Raw genomic sequence first — 19,009 nt, 5'->3', positions numbered from 1 at the left:
TTTGAGATATAGATACACTCATTTTAAAAACTCACCCCCTTTTCACCCTCCATTAATTGGATTTTCCAAAAACAAAAAATACGTGTTTCTTTATTTTTAAAAGAGATCCCAAACACCAATTTTCAGATCTGTAATATCTTCAGTTTCTGAGATATAAGTAGCCTCATTAAAGGATTCAACCGATTTTTCACCCCTTTTCACTCCTCCTATTGCGATTTTCCGAAAACAAAAAAATACGTATTTCTTTATTTTTAATTAAGATTCTAAATACCAATTTTTACATCTGCAAACTTTAAAAGTTTGGAGATATAGATTCACTCATTTTAAAAATTCACCCCCTTTTCACCCTCCGATTAATTGGATTTTCCAAAAACAAAAAATACGTGTTTCTTTATTTTTAAAGGACATTCTAAATACCAATGTTTACATCTATAAACTTTAAAAGTTTTGAGGTATAGATACATTCATATTAAAAAATCATCCCCCTTTTACCCCCCACCATTAATTGGATTTTCTAAAAACAAAAAGTACGCGTTTCTTTATTTTCAAAGGAGATCCCAAATACCAATTTTCATGTCTGTAATATCTTCAGTTTCTAAGATATAAGTATTATCTTTAAAGGCATTCTACCCCTTTTTCACCCCTTTTCTCCCCTCTTATTGGGATTTTCCGAAAACAAAAAAATACGTGTTCCTTTATTATTAATGAAGATTCTAAATACCAATTTTTACATCTCTAAACTTTAAAACTTTTGAAATATAGATGCACTCAATTTAAAAATTCACCCCCCTTTTCACCCTCGCATTAATTGGATTTTCCAAAAACAAAAAAATATGTGTTTCTTTATTTTTGAAAGAGATCAAAAGTACCAATTTTGAGGTCTGTAATATCTTCAGTTTCTGAGATATAGGTACCGGTATCCTGTTTAAAGGCATTCAACCCCTTTTTCACTCTTTTTCACCCCTCCTAATGGGATTTTCTGAAAACAAAAAAATACGTGTTTCCTTATTTTTAAAGAAGATTCTAAATACCAATTTTCACATCTGTAAACTTTTAAAGTTTTGAGATATAGACACGCTCATTTTAAAATTTCACCCCCCTTTTTCACCCCCTTAGCGACGGAATATCCAAAAACCCTCTCTTAGCGAGCACCTACATCTTAATATGAATATATCCCCAAAATTTCATTTCTTTATGTCCAGTAGTTTTGGCTCGGCGATGATGAATCAGTCAGTCAGTCAGTCAGTCAGTCAGTCAGTCAGTCAGTCAGTCAGTCAGTCAGTCAGTCAGTCAGTCAGTCAGTCAGTCAGTCAGTCAGTCAGTCAGTCAGTCAGTCAGTCAGGACAAGCTACTTTATATATATAGATTTTTAACATACAGTCACAGGCGATCTCAGAGTGTCATATAACCGTACTTTACAAATTCCACAATGATAGAAGTAGATTAATATAACAGATCGATTAGAGTTGTTTGTCGAGCATGCTGAATGTGTAGATGAGCCGTCTTCCGATCACTGCTCTTGTAAGCAATATAAAATATTAAGAGACAGGTTATTAGATAACCAATAATTCTGAAAGGAGACTTACAAACATTACACACAATTAAGATCAAGATGGGCTTTTTTTTCAAGCATGGTTACACTTACCTGCCCACAATCTTCCTGAAGGGTCAGCCTTTCCGTCATTTAACCTGTTTCCTGCTTTCTCCTCATCTTCATCATCCACAGTAGCAATCCACTCGATGTGGCTTGGTGTATTACTGACTCCATCCCAGGTGAGGATGGCGAAGCTTCGGCCAAGACCAAGGATAAATTTTCCCTTTTGATCTTTCAGTGGTACAACGAAGGATACTGTTGCTCCCTCTGAAATTTAAATACATTTTATATTGAATAAAATCTCAGACATTATTGTTTAGTTGCAGGTGAAAACGCATAAAGTGCTATGGAATATATGTCAGGTAATATTGATATTTCGAAGAAAGGGATATCACTATTATTGTTTTAGTTGTCTTTTAACAACTGACTGGAAGCGATAGCGTTTAACCTGACGTGAACCAAGATATTCTGGGCGAATGACCTCATCCTGTGAGGGGTTATGCAATCCCGAACCTCAACACGGAAGTGTCGCTCTTTAACAATGTGCGCCACTAAGTGCGCAGCGATATGTGAACGCCTTATCGTCATGTGCTACAGAATGTAGCGTGTTAACAATATGATATGAAGTGTTAGTTTCTATTGTTTACAATTTGCTTCACGTTGTACCGACACAGGTTTTTTCTTGCCTACATGGGCATTTATCACTATACTTTCAAACTCCTGTTCCATTAGTGCATCATAGCGCCAGTATTCTACCTCGATATCTTTCACTTTTGTACACATTTTCATCCAGTATCCTTTTGTCAGTTCTCGCGAGCAGCGGCGTGTTATTCATTCAAAGCCGACGGCAAGAGATTGAGACATTGCTTACGGCTATGTTTTGTTTCACTAAGTTCCAACTGAGTGACAGGAAGGTAACCTCAGATCAGTAAACCCATTGGTTTCTAAATCCTTGGCTGGTCCCGCGGTACCGTGCAATCAGTGTGACGGTGTGAGCCGCCACATCTGTTGCAACGAGTAGGTTCTGAGCATGTAGCTGCAGAATGATGTAGTAAAAGGCAGTTGAAGCACTGAGTGACGAGTGAGGGGCGGGGAGAGGTGCGGGTTCCAGTCACTGTTGTGGTGGTGTGGTGTGTTGGTGCTGTGTTAGTCCTGGGAGCAGGTTTTTTACGTCTGCTCCCAGTCTGCGTGTACTTGTTTAGTGTGTCCTTACCCGGTTTTGAGAGTAATGGGGTCTCAGTCCCGGGTTCGGTTTCAGGTGGGGGGAAAGGGGGGAAGTGACAGGTGTATCTGTTAGCATGTCTTCTGTTTGTGTTGTTTTGTGTGGGTTGTTTGGGCTGGTTTCAGAGAACTTGGTGAATGTAAGTGGTGTGGGGGTTGGTCTGAGCTGCTGTGTGTTGTATGTCAGGTTCTGTTTCAGTAGCAGAGTCAGCGTCTTCAAGATCCTCTACATAAACCGCATAACGGACATTGTGAAGCTTCAGTTGTTTTTCAATTGCTTCGTAGCTTATTTCTGAGTTAAGTGAGAAAATCAAGGCATATCCGTTAGGCAGTTCCTGCAGAAGTTGAATGTGATGTTTGACTGGACTGAGAGCTGTGTGTAAGTGCCTGCGGTGATCGTGTAGTTCTCTCAATCACTGGTGAGTGTTAAGGTATCGGTCACAGGAGAGGGGAATGGAAAGAGGATGATAACTCGCGCATCTTGCATTAGAGCGTAATGCAAGTGGTTGGTGGAAGGGGGAGTTGGGATCTGTGGACATGGTTAGGAGTGTCAGTTTCCAGGCTACTCAATCCACTTGGTGGGTCCCGACAAGGGGGATTAGAGGGCGGGGGGAGTCTTGGATGTTATGAAAAAAACACTGGAACAGTCAAACTCTTACGAGGACCGGCGCGCTGATAGGTGCTCGCTCAGTGGGCACGGTCGGAACAAGTGTAGTTTTACCGTGTCGCAACGGGACGAGTTCCGAACCAGTGACCACACTGAGGGCTCTGACAAATTGCTTTGTGCCTGCGTAGATCGTGAATAGCAGGCTTGCTTGATTCTGCCTATTCTTGGCTGGCAGTTGTCGATTGTTGATTTGAACAAGGCTGTATGACAGGTGGCCTGTTCGAGGCGAGCTAGGGGCTCTCTGGTGGCTGGGCTCTGGAGCTTGGTTGTTAAGGAGTGCCGTAGATATCGCAGGAGGCGGCAGTAAGGCTAGCATTCAGGGTGCTATATTCTCAAATGCCGGAGCTCGGTGCTGACGGGTCTGCTCAGTACGAGCGCTGGGCTGCGAATGTGTTGTGTTCAATGTTGTAAAAGAATACAGGGAGATGGCTTGGAGCTCTGAAAGTGAAGCCCAATGACAGTGCTCTATATAGCGGGCGTGGTTATATATAGGCTGTTGCTTCTACGGACATCCAAGGTGAGGTTGAGAATAGGGAGCGGGTGAACAAGCTGGAAGGTTCTGAGGTAATTCAGGAAAGTGCAGAAGTTGAGAAGCACACTGAAACTCAAAAGGAAGTCCCCGGGGGATGAGCCAAGATCAATTTTCTTTGCTGATGGCCAGAATAACCGAGCTCAATGAAAATAATTGGAAACAAATTGATACTTGTACTGTAAATTGTAAGAAACAGATTGATACTAGTAATGAAAATTGTAATAAACAAATTATTAACTCTATAAGTAAACAGATTACCCGGTCAGGTCAGGAATATCCTGCTACCGCATGTAATAGTAGACGGTACAACCTGCGACTGTCTTGCCGAGGGTCAGGCGGCCATTACCAAACCTGACAACCAGAAGGGGGTCCAACGGCTACGGGCGGAGGAGTTCCCCTTTTGGAGGTCAGATGAAGCCTTTGTGCAGGAAATGGCACATAAATTCATCAGAAGTTGGCAATCAATGGCTACGAAGGCGGAAGAAGGAACCTTGTAAACACCTCAACGGCGGAGTAGGCAGAGGAACTGCGAACCACAAACTGCTGCCTTGCAGATAGGGAGTGGACCCCCAAGGCTAAGTGAAGATACCCTGACAGAAAACGGGCTGGCATGACAGCTAAGAGGGCAGCCCCCTCATCATGCTAGCTTCCGTAGGGCTAATAACCCACGTGGAGCGAAATTAACTATTCAGAGAAACATGAGAGTAGCCGGACGGATTACAAGGGAACAACCTGGCGCGAAAAGGTATATGAGAATTGGTACTTGGAATGTGACCTCTCTGTCAGGGAATGAGGTAGAAATACTCGAGGAAATGGAAAAGTACAAGCTTGCCATACTTGGAGTCAGTGAAACCAAGAGAAAAGGTAATGGCCAAATAAATTTGGATAAGGGATATGTAATGAGATACTCAGCAGTCAGCAGGAATGAACGGGCAAAAGAAGGTGTGGCCATCATTATGTCCGAAGCAGTGGAAAAAAGTGGCATGATGGGAACCTATTAACTCCAGGCTTATCACAGTGGATGTGGAACTAGAGGAAAGTATTACGCTAGTGCAGATCTATGCCCCCACGGAAGATATGCAAGAAGTAGATAAGGAGCAATTTTATGTTCAAATGCAAAAAGCTATAGACAAAGTCAGGGAAAGAAGTAGACATGATATTGTGATGGGGGACTGGAATGCTAGGATCGGAAATAGGTTACGTCAAGGACATGGATGTATGGGCCAACATGGAGCAGAACGAACCATTAATACCAATGGTGAAATAATGCTGGAAATCTGTATTGATAATGAGCTAAAGATTGGCAACACCTTCTTCCCCCATCAAAGTATCCATAAAATAACGTTTGAGGCAGTAGGCCGAGGAGCAAAGAGTTGCATTGACTACTTTTGCTACACTAAGAACATGACTTATGCAGCACTAGATGTAAGAGTCTTCCGCAGTGCAGAAATGAGTACAGAACATCGGCTTCTGGTTATGAAAACAAGGTTCAAGGCTACAACCACACCCTCTCATCTTCGATTTGAGAAAATAGGAATTTCTGCATTTATAGAGGAAGAGGTAAGGCAGAATTATGTTCAGAAGTTGGGGGAAATACTTCAGCAAACAGAAAAAGAAGAACCTGAGAGAGGTTGGAACTTAGAAGAGAGATGGAGTGAATTTAAGACGAATATTATCAAAGTAGCAGAAGAGGTCTGTGGGAAAACTACAGTAAACACACGAAGGAAACGAACAAAGTGGTGGACTGAGGAAGTCAAGGAATTTGTAAGGAGGAAAAAGGTAGCTTGGAAGGAGTACATGAGAACAAGAAGGGTAGAGGACTGGAGGAACTATGTTGAAGCACGTAATGAAGCAAAGCAGCAAGTACCAGAGGCAAAAGAAAGGAACTGGCAGGAATTTGGTGAGGAAATGGAATCAGAATACAGAAATAATCAGAAGAAGTTTTGGAAGATACTAAGATCCCTCCAAGGCTAAACTGGAAAGAGAATCAGGGACATTAAAGACAGGAACCAGAAGATCCAAACGAGGCCACGGGACATCCTTGATACATGGAGCACGTACTATGAGGATGTGTTCCGCACAGACCAGAATTTACAAGACGACGCTCGTAACGGGGCAGAAGAAGAACTAGAAGAAGGGGAGACAGTTATGCAGAGTGAAGTAAGAGAGGCTATCACTGAAATGAAGGTGGGCGAGGCAGCTGGTTGGGATGGAATTTCACCGGAATTTATGAAGTATGGAGGAGAGGCGGTGGTGAAATGGATGACAAGGATATGCCAACAAGCATGGGGCATTCGAAAGATTCCAAAGGATTGGGAGAAGAACATTATTGTTCCTATCTATAAGACTCTGGACTGCGCAAACTATCGAGTAATTTGTCTATCAGTGTGGCCGGAAAGATATACTCTCGCATATTGAAGAGGAGGCTGAGACAAGAAGTAGAGGAAAAGTTGGAAGAATAACAGTGTGCTTTCAGGCCAAGTCGACAAACACATGACCATATATACACACTAAGAACTGTTATAGAGAAACGACTTAGTCGAGGGAAGGATGTTCTAGCTGCATTTGTTGACCTAAAGGCCGCATTTGACTCGGTCCCCAGGGAACAGCTTTGGGCAGCTATTGAAGACGAAAAGGTAACCAAGAATCTCTTATGCCGCATTAGGAGCATGTACAATAGAGTCCAAGGAGTGGTGAGAATAGCTGGTGAATGCTCTAGGGAATTCGAAATGGTGAAGGGAGTAAAGCAGGGTGACAGCTTGAGTCCTCTTCTCTTTATGATCTTCATGAACCAAGTCATTAAGCAGTGTAAAAGAAGAACTAAAAGAATTAAGGTTGGCAACTGGAACATGAGACCAATATACGTCCAATCCCTGGTCTATGCAGACGACATTCTGATTTTGGCTGGGAAAGAGGAGTATCTCCAACAAGCTCTTACTGAATGGGATTATGCCTTCCAGGACCGTGGGATGGAAGTGAATGCGAGCAAAACCAAGGTTATGCAGTTCACCGAAGGAGAAAAAGTACAGCTTCAAATCAAGTGGAACAATGAGGATATTGAGCAAGTAGAACAAATTGAGTATCTGGGCACCATTTTCAGAGAGGACGGAAAATTAGAGGAAGAAATAAACAACAGAAAAGCTAATCAAGTTTACTATGCTATAAACAACACAATCATAGGGAAGAAAGAAATTATTAGAAACACAAAAATGCGGGTATACCATGCTGTGTACCTGCCAACCCTCCTGTGTGGTGCAGAGAGTTGGACAGTGCATAAAAAACTTGAGAGCCGTATGGTTGCCGCTAAGATGAGATATTTACGGAAAATTGCCGGGTAAACTCAGAGAGACAATATTAGAAACACCACAGTAAGAGATGAGCTTCAGCAGGAGCCAATAATGGATGTCATTGAAAGGAGAGGATTGGGCTGGATTGGTCACCTAGAAAGAATGGAAGATGAAAGGAAAGCGAAGCAGATGTGGCGAGCCAGACAAACAGGAAGAAGAACACGAGGGAGGCCACGGATTGAATGGGAGGAGTATATCTTGGGATTGATCAGGAAGCGAGGGAAGAACCTTGGTGAGGTTCAGAGAATGGCGAACGACAGAAGAAACTTTAGTAAATGGCTGAAATGTCCCGACGCACAAAGGGAAAGAAGAAGAAGTAAACAGATTAACAGTAAGATGGAAGAATTAATTGGTAGTAGTAACGAAAATGTTAATGCGATCATTAGTAAAATAGATACTAAGATATTAAAGGTACCAGATCAAACATCTAAGTTAGTAAATAGGTCAAATAAAGAGTGTGTTGGAATTGAAGGTGAAATTAAATTAAGTCGGAGTAATCTTCATACCCAGACCGATCAAGTCAAGGGAACAGGTACAGAGAACAGCAATAACATCGTAACGTTAAGTAATAAGATTTCTAGTAATCGGGAAGAAATTCATGAGGTGGTCGAGAAAAGATTGGACAAGTTTTACAATGCAGTTGGGCAAGAGACGAGGGAACAGGTTAGTAGAATCGAACAGATTGAAAGCAAACTTAGGGGTGGGGGGCGAGTGGTTTCTTCAGTAGGGACCAAGATTTACCAATGTTTTCTGGAAAACAGTTCAATCCTACGGAATTTGTAAAACTAGTTGAGAAAAGATTTGCAAGTAAGTAAAGGAATAATATTATCGAATGGGAATACGTGTTGGAGATCTTTTCGAGTGCTTTTATCGGGGAAAGTAAAACTTGGTTTCGAGTGTACCGGAATAATATGTCAGATTTAGGAGAATTTAAATAGTTCATTGACAGGTTTTGGGATGAATGTGTACAGGATCGCGAGAGAGAGCGTATTACGTTTGATAAAAGTAGAGCAGTAGAGGGAGGAGGAATCATGTTAGACAAGTATCAGAGGAAAGGTAGTAATTATGATCAGGAGAAAATTAATAGTAATTTCAACGGTGATAGGGATCAGCAGAGTAACCAGAGACAATCCGAAGATGGGAGGCGTATATATCTATATTATCGCAACAAGTCTTGCCATTTCAATTATCAATTTAAAGAATATATTTTGTTTGGTATCAAACACAATTAATTGTCTTATTACAATAGTAGATCAGATAACCTCAAATTTTAATGGTGAACTAAACCTCAGTATCCTTCTCCCAGAACCAATCAATCAATCAATCAATCAATCAATCAATCAATTAATCATCAATCAATCACTACTGATATGCATTTAGGGCGGTCGTCCAAGTGGCAGATTCCCTATCTGTTGTTTTCCTAGCCTTTTCTTAAATGATCGCAAAAAAATTGGAAAATTATTGAACATTTCCCTTGGTAAGTTATTCCAATCCCTAACTCCCCTTCCTATAAACGAATATTTGCCCCAATTTGTCCTCTTCAATTCCAACTTTATCTTCATATTGTGATCTTTCCTACTTTTAAACACACCACTCAAACTTAATTCGTCTACTGATGTCCTCCCACGCCATCTCTCCTCTGACAGCTCGGAACATACCATTTAATCGAGCAGCTCGTCTCCTTTCTCCCAAATCTTCCCAGCCCAAACTTTGCAACATTTTTGTAACGCTACTCTTTTGTCGGAAATCACCCAGAACAAATCGAGCTGCTTTTCTTTGGATTTTTCCAGTTCTTGAATCAAGTAATCCTGGTGAGGGTCCCATACCCTGGAACCATACTCTAGTTGGGGTCTTACCAGAGACTTATATGCCCTCTCCTTTACATCCTTACTAAAACCCCTAAATACACTCATAACCATGTGCAGAAATCTGTACCCTTTATTAACAATCATATTTATGTGATTACCCCAATGAAGGTCTAGATACTTACAATGATCCCCAAAATGAACTTTCACCCCATCAACGCAGTAATTAAAACTGAGAGGACTTTTCCTATTTGTGAAACTCACAACCTGACTTTTAACCCCGTTTATCATCATACCATTGTCCACCGTCCATCTCACAACACTATCGAGGTCACCCTGCAGCCGCTCACAATCTTGTAACTTATTTATTACTCTGTACAGAATAACATCATCTGCAAACAACCTTATCTCTGATTCCACTTCTTTACACATATCATTGATATATATAAGAAAACATAAAGGTCCAATAATACTGCCTTAAGGAATTCCCCTCTTAATTATTACAGGGTCAGATAAAGCTTCGCCTACTCTGAGTTCTATTTTCTAGAAATATAGCCACCCATTCAGTCACTCTTTTTTCTAGTCTAATTGCACTCATTTTTGCCAGTAGTCTTCCATGATCTACCCTATCAAATGCCTTAGATAAGTCAATCGCAATACAGTCCATTTGGCCTCCTGAATCCAGGATATCTGCTATATCTTGCTGAAATCCTACAAGCTGAGCTTCAGTCGAATAACCTTTCCTGAACCCAAACTGCCTTCTGTCAAACCAGTTATTAATTTCGCAAATCTGATATGTTATGCTGTCAAAGTAAGCTTATTACAATGCATATTGAATTTTGAATTTTCACGACCGCATTGTAATCGAAACCGACTTTCGACCTATTAGGTCGTGTTACGTACATTTAGTACGTGTTGAAGAGACCTCTGTACTTAACGTCCCTTCAACACGTACTAAATGTACGTAACACGACCTAATAGGTTGAAAGTCGGTTTCGATAAGCTTATTACTTCACACCCTAGAGGTATTCAAGACTCTCATTCTATTATCGTTGCATTTATTTGTAGCTGGTGCCCATCAACAGTTGTATGTGTAAGTAATCAGGTAAGCGCTAAGTGTGAGTATATAGTCGGAAGATTGAATATTTTATTTCATGAATATTTTAATTCAATTTGATTTTAAATCAATGAGTAAGTCACAGTAGCCCTTGCCTTTCTTTGGCAGCTCCAAAGTATTACATATAATGCTGAAATAGCCTCAGGCAAACTAGGAATTCCCTAAATTATCTCATAGTCTAAATGCATACAATGACAGAGCGATGATTCGACAGTTATTGTAAGAGTATTACACCATATGTTGCAATGTTTTAAAAGTAGAATCACAAATAATATATCCATATCTGATATTAGGTCTCTAAAATATGTAGGCCTAGTAGGGTACCGTAAACAATGTTACTAAGCTCAGATCAAGCCCTCAAGCCATCAGATTGCGGTATGCCGTTATTAATAGCCTACTCCTTGTCTTTACCGATATCTGGTGAAGATTTACATTACCTATTTTCAAGATACCGTGCTCGATTTATAGTACCGATTTTCAAGTAGCGAGAAGGTGGATTTAAGTCTGCGAGTCGTGAGAAATCCTTCTGTAGAGCTTAGTAATAAATCATTAATAGCTATGTTGGTCAGAGAATTTTGTTACAGTTAATGGCCGTGTTATTTTGAAACGATTATACATGATTATGCGATTCGAAGTTTCGCTACTCTCGAGAAAATGTCTTAGTTCGTATACGTCCACAATGTAAGAACTGCCATGTTTTGCTAACCATGGAGGTCGTGGCCCGTGGCTTCAAGCGATAGCCACAGAGAGTAGTGTAGTGGGCAACTCCCTGTATTCTTTACTCCCTGGCCGCCTCGTGTGAGTAGATTTACTGGCACGTAAAAGAACTCATATGGGACAAACTCCGGCACCTCGGCATCTCCGATAACAGTCAAAGGTAGTTAGTAGGACGTAAAACAATTATTATTATTATTATTATTATTATTATTATTATTATTATTATTATTATTATTTCAAAATCCTGTACCGTGTACACAGTTTCCGGTTTATTTGTCTTCACAAGTTCCGAAAACTCACTCCTGGTTTTGTCGCCAGTCGCAGCAATTTTGTTGCCCTTCAACCACGACACTAAAATGTCTTTGCGACCAACATGTGCGGGGAGGTTTGTTTTCCTGAGCAGTATGATACGGTGCATTGTTAAGGACTACAATGCAGTCAGACGGAATGTTTGGGATGAGTCGCATCTGGCAGCCACTTTGTATAATTTGTGCTGTTTATTTCGTCCTGCTAAATCTGTGATTGCAACTTCGAATCTTAAATCAACTCTGCATCTTGAATGAATCACATTTCAAAAATGCTCTTTGTCCTGAACTTCGGTTCCCCATAACCCCTGAAACGTCTTCGTGCTGCCAGCACTTCTTTACCGTGTAGTGGGTATGAACCTATGTCTCATCTGTGTACGCGACAGGCTTTTTAGATCCATTTTCGTTCTGTCTCAATGCACGGAGAAAAGCTGTGCGTCCTGCAACGATATCACTACGGTCCACTACCTCACACTTTACACTTCTCACGAGTCTCCAGAATATGTGTTTCGCTCCTGTAAACGGCATTCTTCTTTTGACAGTATTATAAAAGTTTGCGTAAATTGGGGATTTCTTTGCGAACTTCATAAAATTTCAGAAATGTTCGACGCACCGCACTCTTATCGAATTCGTCAAACCCTGTCGTCTTGTTCTCACGACGATGACTTTTACCCGGGGTTCGAATACCAGTCCCACCTTCTGCGGCTTTTTCACACTGCCTAGCAATAGTACGACCAGGCCTTTCACTTCTACCGATAGCTTTAGTAGTCCTTTCCACAGTTTTCTTGAGAGGGATTACGAGACCTCTCCCCGTGTTCTCTTTTCCTATTTGCAAAATTATAGGATTAAATGAACTTCCTGTTCTGAGATCGAAGCACTTTGCGCGATTTTATTCGGGACGTCTGCATTCTACATTCAATGCAACGGCATATCAGATTCTGTATAATTACCTTGAACGTTTACAAGCTCTTTAGTACGGTATAGCTACACTACATCCAACATGCAATCGAGCTTAGTGCTAGAGGTACAATACGCGCGTGTAGACTGTAGTATCGCACGCTCTGATTAAGCTCACGCCTTAATTTTATACATCCCTGCAAGAACTGCAATCGCAAGGAGATTACAATCTTTGCTGCACACTTCAGAAGAACGGGCACTGCGTTGTTGCCCGCCTGTTGAGGGGCTACATACCTGCTTGTTGTGGAAGCTCAATCTAACCACAGTACTGATATTTCTAAGAGAGTGTGATAGTACATGTATCACACCCTCGCACTCTATTTAGAAGTGAGATATTATTATTGTCAGTATTCGATTATTATTATTATTATTATTATTATTATTATTATTATTATTATTATTATTATTATTATTATTATTATTTGTATTTCATTTGCATATTTATTCTTAATATTGTAAGCTGGAAGGTCTCCGTATGTGGTATGAGTAATTTGCTTTGAACAACGGCTGGTAAAATCATTGCTATCATAATTCAGGAAATTAGTATGACTCATGCAGGCATCCCAGAGTCTGATGAGATGGACTTGTTGATGTAGTCGGATACATCCGATGACTCATGTGAAACACCCCAGAGTCTATTGGTGGTGTTATTGTCTTGGGGCCAGAAAGAGATTCAGGGCGTGGTCTTGACCAGAGGATCTACTCGTGATTGGCTGGCCAGGATCAATCTCGACGACACTGTACGGGAAGGAAGTAGTGCCGACACACGACACGAGAATGAACTTCACACTGGACGGTATTGTAATAGACTTCAAACGTTTGTGGAAGGTAGTCTTATTATGTTTGTGGAACGTGACTGGCCTACAACTGTGCAGTGCTTAGGCACTTGGTATTGTATGACTTGTGGCGGTTTGGTATTATATACTGGTGAAAGTTCATATCTCAGACTTTCCAGAATTTACGTTTTAGAACGACAAGCATGTGTTGCTTAAGTGAATGTGTCTTTCAAACCAGTGTTAAGAGTCACTGAACACAGTGTTATGAGGTACAGTATCTGTGTGATATAATAAGTGCCCATTATGAGAATCTGCAAGTCGTGTTGATACAGAGACAGTGAAGGGTACTTATCTACACATATGTGCATTGTTCAACGGACTAACTGCAAATGGTGGTTTAGTCCTCGCTTTCGTTTTCCCACTGTTTTCATTATTGTTGTTGTAAATATGGAGCCTTCCAGTAATATTTTGTGTGTGTATTATCCGACTTTGCTGGCAGGACCTAGTATTTACAGTGCACTATGTCTTCTGGTATAGGCTAGAGCAATTTTGTTACTTTCATAGATCTGTCTCTGTCTTATCCTTGGCTTTGACAATATGAAAGTGACTGAGGTATGAGCGATGCTAGTAATGCCAATCCTTATGCAGCCAGTCCCTTCTATGAATGGTGTGAAAATGTTGCTCATAGGGTCCGTTGGTGTATGCATTTCAGTGGGCTTGGCAGACTGATATGTAATAGCAACTCTGGCTCGGTGAGGAAAGCAACTGGAAACTACCTCACTCCTCATTTCCCTAGTACGCCTCTTCAGTGATGCCTAGACCATCTATGACAGCTGATGGCAGAGCTGTCGAGGATCCCACCAGCGGCATCGCTGACGGACTGAACATACATACATACATTACATGTATATTTTGGTGTGTTGATGAGGTGTTCATGCACGGATTTTATTGAGAATATTGTTAGTTATTTCAGAATCAGTGGAGTTATTGATGAACCTAGGTGCAGTTCCTACCTATTTAGTCGTTTTCAGAACGTTAGGTAAGGCCTGAAGCAGATGTACCAGAACGCAGTTTTTGTACACGCCCTGGGAGAGAAAGAATTATTATCGTGCTCTATTAAAATTCGAAGGATCCATTCTGGTGAACTCTGGCACTCATACTACGGACATTTCGATGAATTATTTTGAATAATTTATTTTCAATTATTTTATTAAGGTTTTGAGTAATTTTATTTATGATCATTTATTAATATGTCCGATTCGTTGGCTGAATGGTCAGTGTACTGGCCTTCGGTTCAGAGGGTCCCGGGTTCGATTCCTGGCCGGGTCGGGGATTTTAACCTTCATTGGTTAATTCCAATGGCCCGGTGACTGGGTGTTTGTGCTGTCCTCAACATCCCTGCAACTCACAAACCACACGCAACACTATCCTCCACCACACTAACACGCAGTTACCTATACATGGCAGATGCCGCCCACCATCATCGGAGAGTCTGCCTTACAAGGGCTGCATTCAGCTAGAAATAGCCACACGAAATTATTATTATTTATTTATATTAACAGTAAAGTTACAAGAGTAAACAATTAATACAAAATACCTCCCATCTCAATTCTGTATTATTGTTTTATTCGTATTTCATTTTCAGACCCACAAATTTCAAAATAAAGATTTATTCAACTGTCAAAACTAAAAGCATTGATGTATTCAGGTGTTGGTTTCAATTTTTGAACAAGAAAATAAAATTATCATTTTAATGATTTTCTCAATAATATTGCTAAAACCCCATATGATCGGTATATCATTAAAAGCCTATATTATTTATATGAAACTAACATTTCATTAAAGTGAAATACGGGCCCCGGAAGATATAGACAAATAATTGTATATGGCAACTTCAACGGCTCTTTTGCGAGCGATATTACAATTCGGAAAATATTGTGTACATAATCTTGATTTTGACTCTTTTCTACGTTCATTTTAACATTTACAAATTTTTAAAGGACCTACATTCATTTTAAATTTTAAATAGTTTTTATTCGACTTGACGGGGAACGTCCCGGATAATAATGGACTATTCCAGCACGAAATTTGTTCCATTTCATCGATACCAAACCGACATTGATTGGTTTGAGAATAATTCCATCACGTTTGCAAGTCGTGGATTCGGTAGAGAACTTTTGTTGCTTGCAGAAGAGATGTTTATTCGTACCTTAGATATTGCTGCTGATGGCGGCTATCCAGAGTTACCGTAATCATTCCGCTAGTGATACCGGTATCTCGTCAAGTTAGCATTTATCCATGCTGGATTATAGACCCCATGATTTTGACCTTAAGTTTGCATTCCATAGAAAAGTTTCCAACACACGATCTCTCCTTTCTCCATGACCTAACTTTCTGATTACGAATTATTATTCCCTAATCAATGAACAACGAACCGGATTTTTAAGGTCTTTCGTACTTAAAATCATAAAATCAAGTCATCTTGCCAAAATGGGTGAAAAGCAATTCACTTCTCCAGAATGAGGATTTATGGTTAATGTGTAAATAAACTTTATGTGTTTTAATAAATATTTTCATATTCTCATCATCGACAAGGAACTTCAGATTTCATCACTTAGGCCTACATATTCCTTTCTAGATATCTGTATCAGCCTATTCCCAGTATATCTTAAAAGTAAAATAAATTCTTGTGTAAGTTATTTTTATCTGTAAAGACTCTTACCTATTTGCACAAAAGTTTCTTTCTTTGTAGAAGGACAATATTTGCGGACCTGTGAACCACGGATATCTACCGTATAGAGAGCCTGTTCTTTCTCATCCCAATGTGGTCCTTCACCGACAATTGCCCTTGATGATATGCTCTCTACTCTCGGTGCTGCCATGTCTCACTCACCTCTGTAAAAAGTACAATAATACATAATTTGCTGTTAAAAACTGCAATGCTAATAAAGCTATGTATGTATGTATGTATGTATGTATGTATGTATGTATGTATGTATGTATGCATGCATGCATGCATGTATGTATGTATGTATGTATGTATGTATGTATGTATGTATGTATGTATGTATGTATGTATGTATGTATGTATGTATGTATGTATGTATGTATGTATGTATGTATGTATGTATGAACCTCAACCCGAAGGCTGGTTTGATCCCCAACCGTTTCACCACTAGCTGTCAAAGAAAGCCCAGGATTCACTGTAGAGGCAAACAAGGAAAATGAGATGGTTTCCCGTTGCATTCTTCACAAAGCCAAAGTTGCCATGTGAACTGAACTGCACCCACTAACGGACCCTATAAGCGACATCTTTCCATAGGGACTGTCTGCATAGGGAAATATTATTACAAGTATCACACATACAGTGCCTCTCAGTCACTTTCATATTGCCAGGGACAGTCAGAGGTTAATGAAATTAACAGAGCACTGTTAATCACTGTTTCATAGCAGAGATGGACCCCTGTGCTGATGATAAGTAATTAGTGAAAAAGTTTTTTTAAGGTGGTGTACTGTACGAACAATATTAAGGAGTATCGGCAAAGAGAATTGTTTTCATACATATGCACCATTTTATGGAATGTCGTACCCATCAACATTTAGCCTGCAAGTCTCTTTAATTAACTATGGACATCTATAGATGTACAGCTGGCACCGTGATCTATTTCAGTTCTACGTTTATCTCAAAATCTTTAAATGTTGATTCTAAACTTTATTTTAAAGGCCACCCTCTGCAACTGTCATCCTATATAATCGAATCTGCTGGACTCCTAGATAACAGAACAATATCCTGCCTTGTCTATTTAGACTCTGTTTCATCCAAAGTTAGAACTCTTAACTCATTGATAATACTGTAATAATTTCGTGTGGCTATTTCTAGTTTGGTGCAGCCCTTGTAAGGCAGACCCTCCGACGAGGGTGGGCGGCATCTGCCAAGTATAGGAAACTGCGTGTTATTGTGGTGGAGGATTATTATAACGTTAACGACTTTTTCTGTGAGCACTATTGCAATTAGGAAAATATTGTTTAGGCTATATAATCTTGACTTTGACTGTTTTCTACCATACCAAACCCCATGGCACAACAGACCCGAAGATCAAAATATCCGACCCAGCAGAAAATCGAACATGGGGCTCTCTGAACCGAAGGCCATTACGCTGACCATTCAGCCAAGGAGGCCAACATTGTGAAGACTGAGGATTGGATATGTTGTAAGCCATGAGGAAAAGTCAGCAACTATTAGATCTAACCTCCCCCCCCCCCCGACCCCATGACACTACAGCCTTGAAGGGCCTTGGCCTACCAAGCGACAGCTTCTCAGCCCGAAGGCCTGCAGATTAGGAGGTTCGTGTGGTCAGCACGACGAATCCTCTCGGCCGTTATTCTTGGCTTCTAGACCGGGAACTATCAGATCTACTGCATTATATTTGCTACATCTACCTTTGATACCTGGAGAAAACATGACCTGATATCTTCAATGATTTGCCAGCAATAGTTTGAAATTACATTCGTCTTAGGACTCCTCACGAACGTCACTAATATTGATAATGAAAAATATAATAACACACTCGTTAAATTTCCGAGATATTAATATTATTCAGCATATCTTCAGGACATACTCTCATTGTATGAAGACCATCAGCATAAGAATCTGTTTATATTATTTCTACCTGAGTGAATTTCACTCCGTTCTATTCTTCCAAATAAATGAATATGTGCGTTCAGCGACAAAAGATTACGAACTTTGTCTATTTCTACTCCTGTTTTGAACTAACCTATTATCAACTCTCAGTGAAGGCCGATTTTATCAACAAATCCATCTTTCGACTCCCTATAATACTCCACCGTTGATTTCGTATCCTTAAGGCTGTCAATACTCAATACTCTAACATATGTCTTAATTAAGACCATAGTCTTATCCCACCACCCCCGAAAACTAGAATGACTTAGGATGACGTTGAATACTTAGCAAAATAACAGATTTGAACAACCGGTGTCGCTATTTCCAGCCATAGTCTTGCATGTTAATAAACATTATCGGGCCGATGACTTAGATGTTACACCCCTTTAAGCAACAAACATCATCATCATCAAAAACATTTTTCATTGAGAGAGTTGATGGACAAAATGTGAATAAATGAATTGAACATCTGAGATGCTGGTTTTACTGTTTTTAAGTTCACCGTCAATACCGGCACCACTCATATAATCGTAATTAAACTCTTATGGATCTAACAAGAATCGCTGAGAACCAATTGAGAGGCGTTCCGAGTCGTAGTTGTCCATGGAAATAGAAAGCAAAGTAACGTTTTAAAAAATCACTTATTTGCAGGCTGTATTCAGGCAGCAATCGCAAGTCTCAACGAACCATCATGCATAATATTTCGTCATGATGCACGAAGAGTAATCGTAGATTTTCAGTAGTTAGGTTATACAGGGCTTTATTTTTAACACTTGACAGATGCGTTCGCCTTTCCGTCACAAGCGTGCATGCAGCGCACCGTCGGACTCCCTGCTCCAGATACTGTGTATACAATACAATCGTACTTTATAACAGATGCTAGAAGTGTCGTCCTTCCTGGATAATACTGTATTCAGAAAGCATATTCTGAATGACGCGAGTGAGTTCTTCCACTGAAATGTTTCGGATCTCATTCGTAATGTTTCCTTTTTAGTTCCTCCAATATATGAGGATTTGTGTGATAAACATTTTCTTTCAGCCTACCTCACAAGTAAGCCAACGGCCGTTGCCGTGTTGAAACACCGGATCCCGTGAGATCTCCGAAGTTAAGCAACATTGGGCGTGGTCAGGAGTTGGATGGGTTGCCACGCGGTGTTGGTGGGGGTAAGGGAATGGAAGAGCGGAAAGGAACTGGCCACCCTACCGCACGTAAACTCCTGCTCAGGACCACCTCTGCGGAGGTTCGGACCTGCCTTCGGGCAGAACAACCCTTACCTTACCTCACAAGTA

General features: G+C 40.4%; 1 protein-coding gene across 1 annotated transcript in view; it reads right to left on the bottom strand.

Moving 5' to 3' along the window:
* LOC136880815 (regucalcin) overlaps positions 1-19,009 on the bottom strand; it is an 83,307-nt gene that overhangs the window by 52,995 nt on the left and 11,303 nt on the right. The window contains exons 2-3 of the mRNA XM_067153358.2: positions 15,761-15,933; positions 1,646-1,861 (exon numbers count right to left, since the gene is read on the bottom strand). Of these exons, the coding sequence (XP_067009459.2) occupies positions 1,646-1,861; positions 15,761-15,920 (376 nt within the window). The 5' untranslated portion in view covers positions 15,921-15,933. The remainder of the gene's footprint in view (positions 1-1,645; positions 1,862-15,760; positions 15,934-19,009) is intronic.

Source organism: Anabrus simplex, chromosome 1, assembly GCF_040414725.1.
Source record: "Anabrus simplex isolate iqAnaSimp1 chromosome 1, ASM4041472v1, whole genome shotgun sequence".
NCBI lineage: Eukaryota > Metazoa > Arthropoda > Insecta > Orthoptera > Tettigoniidae > Anabrus > Anabrus simplex.
This window is presented reverse-complemented; position numbering and strand designations above follow the sequence as displayed.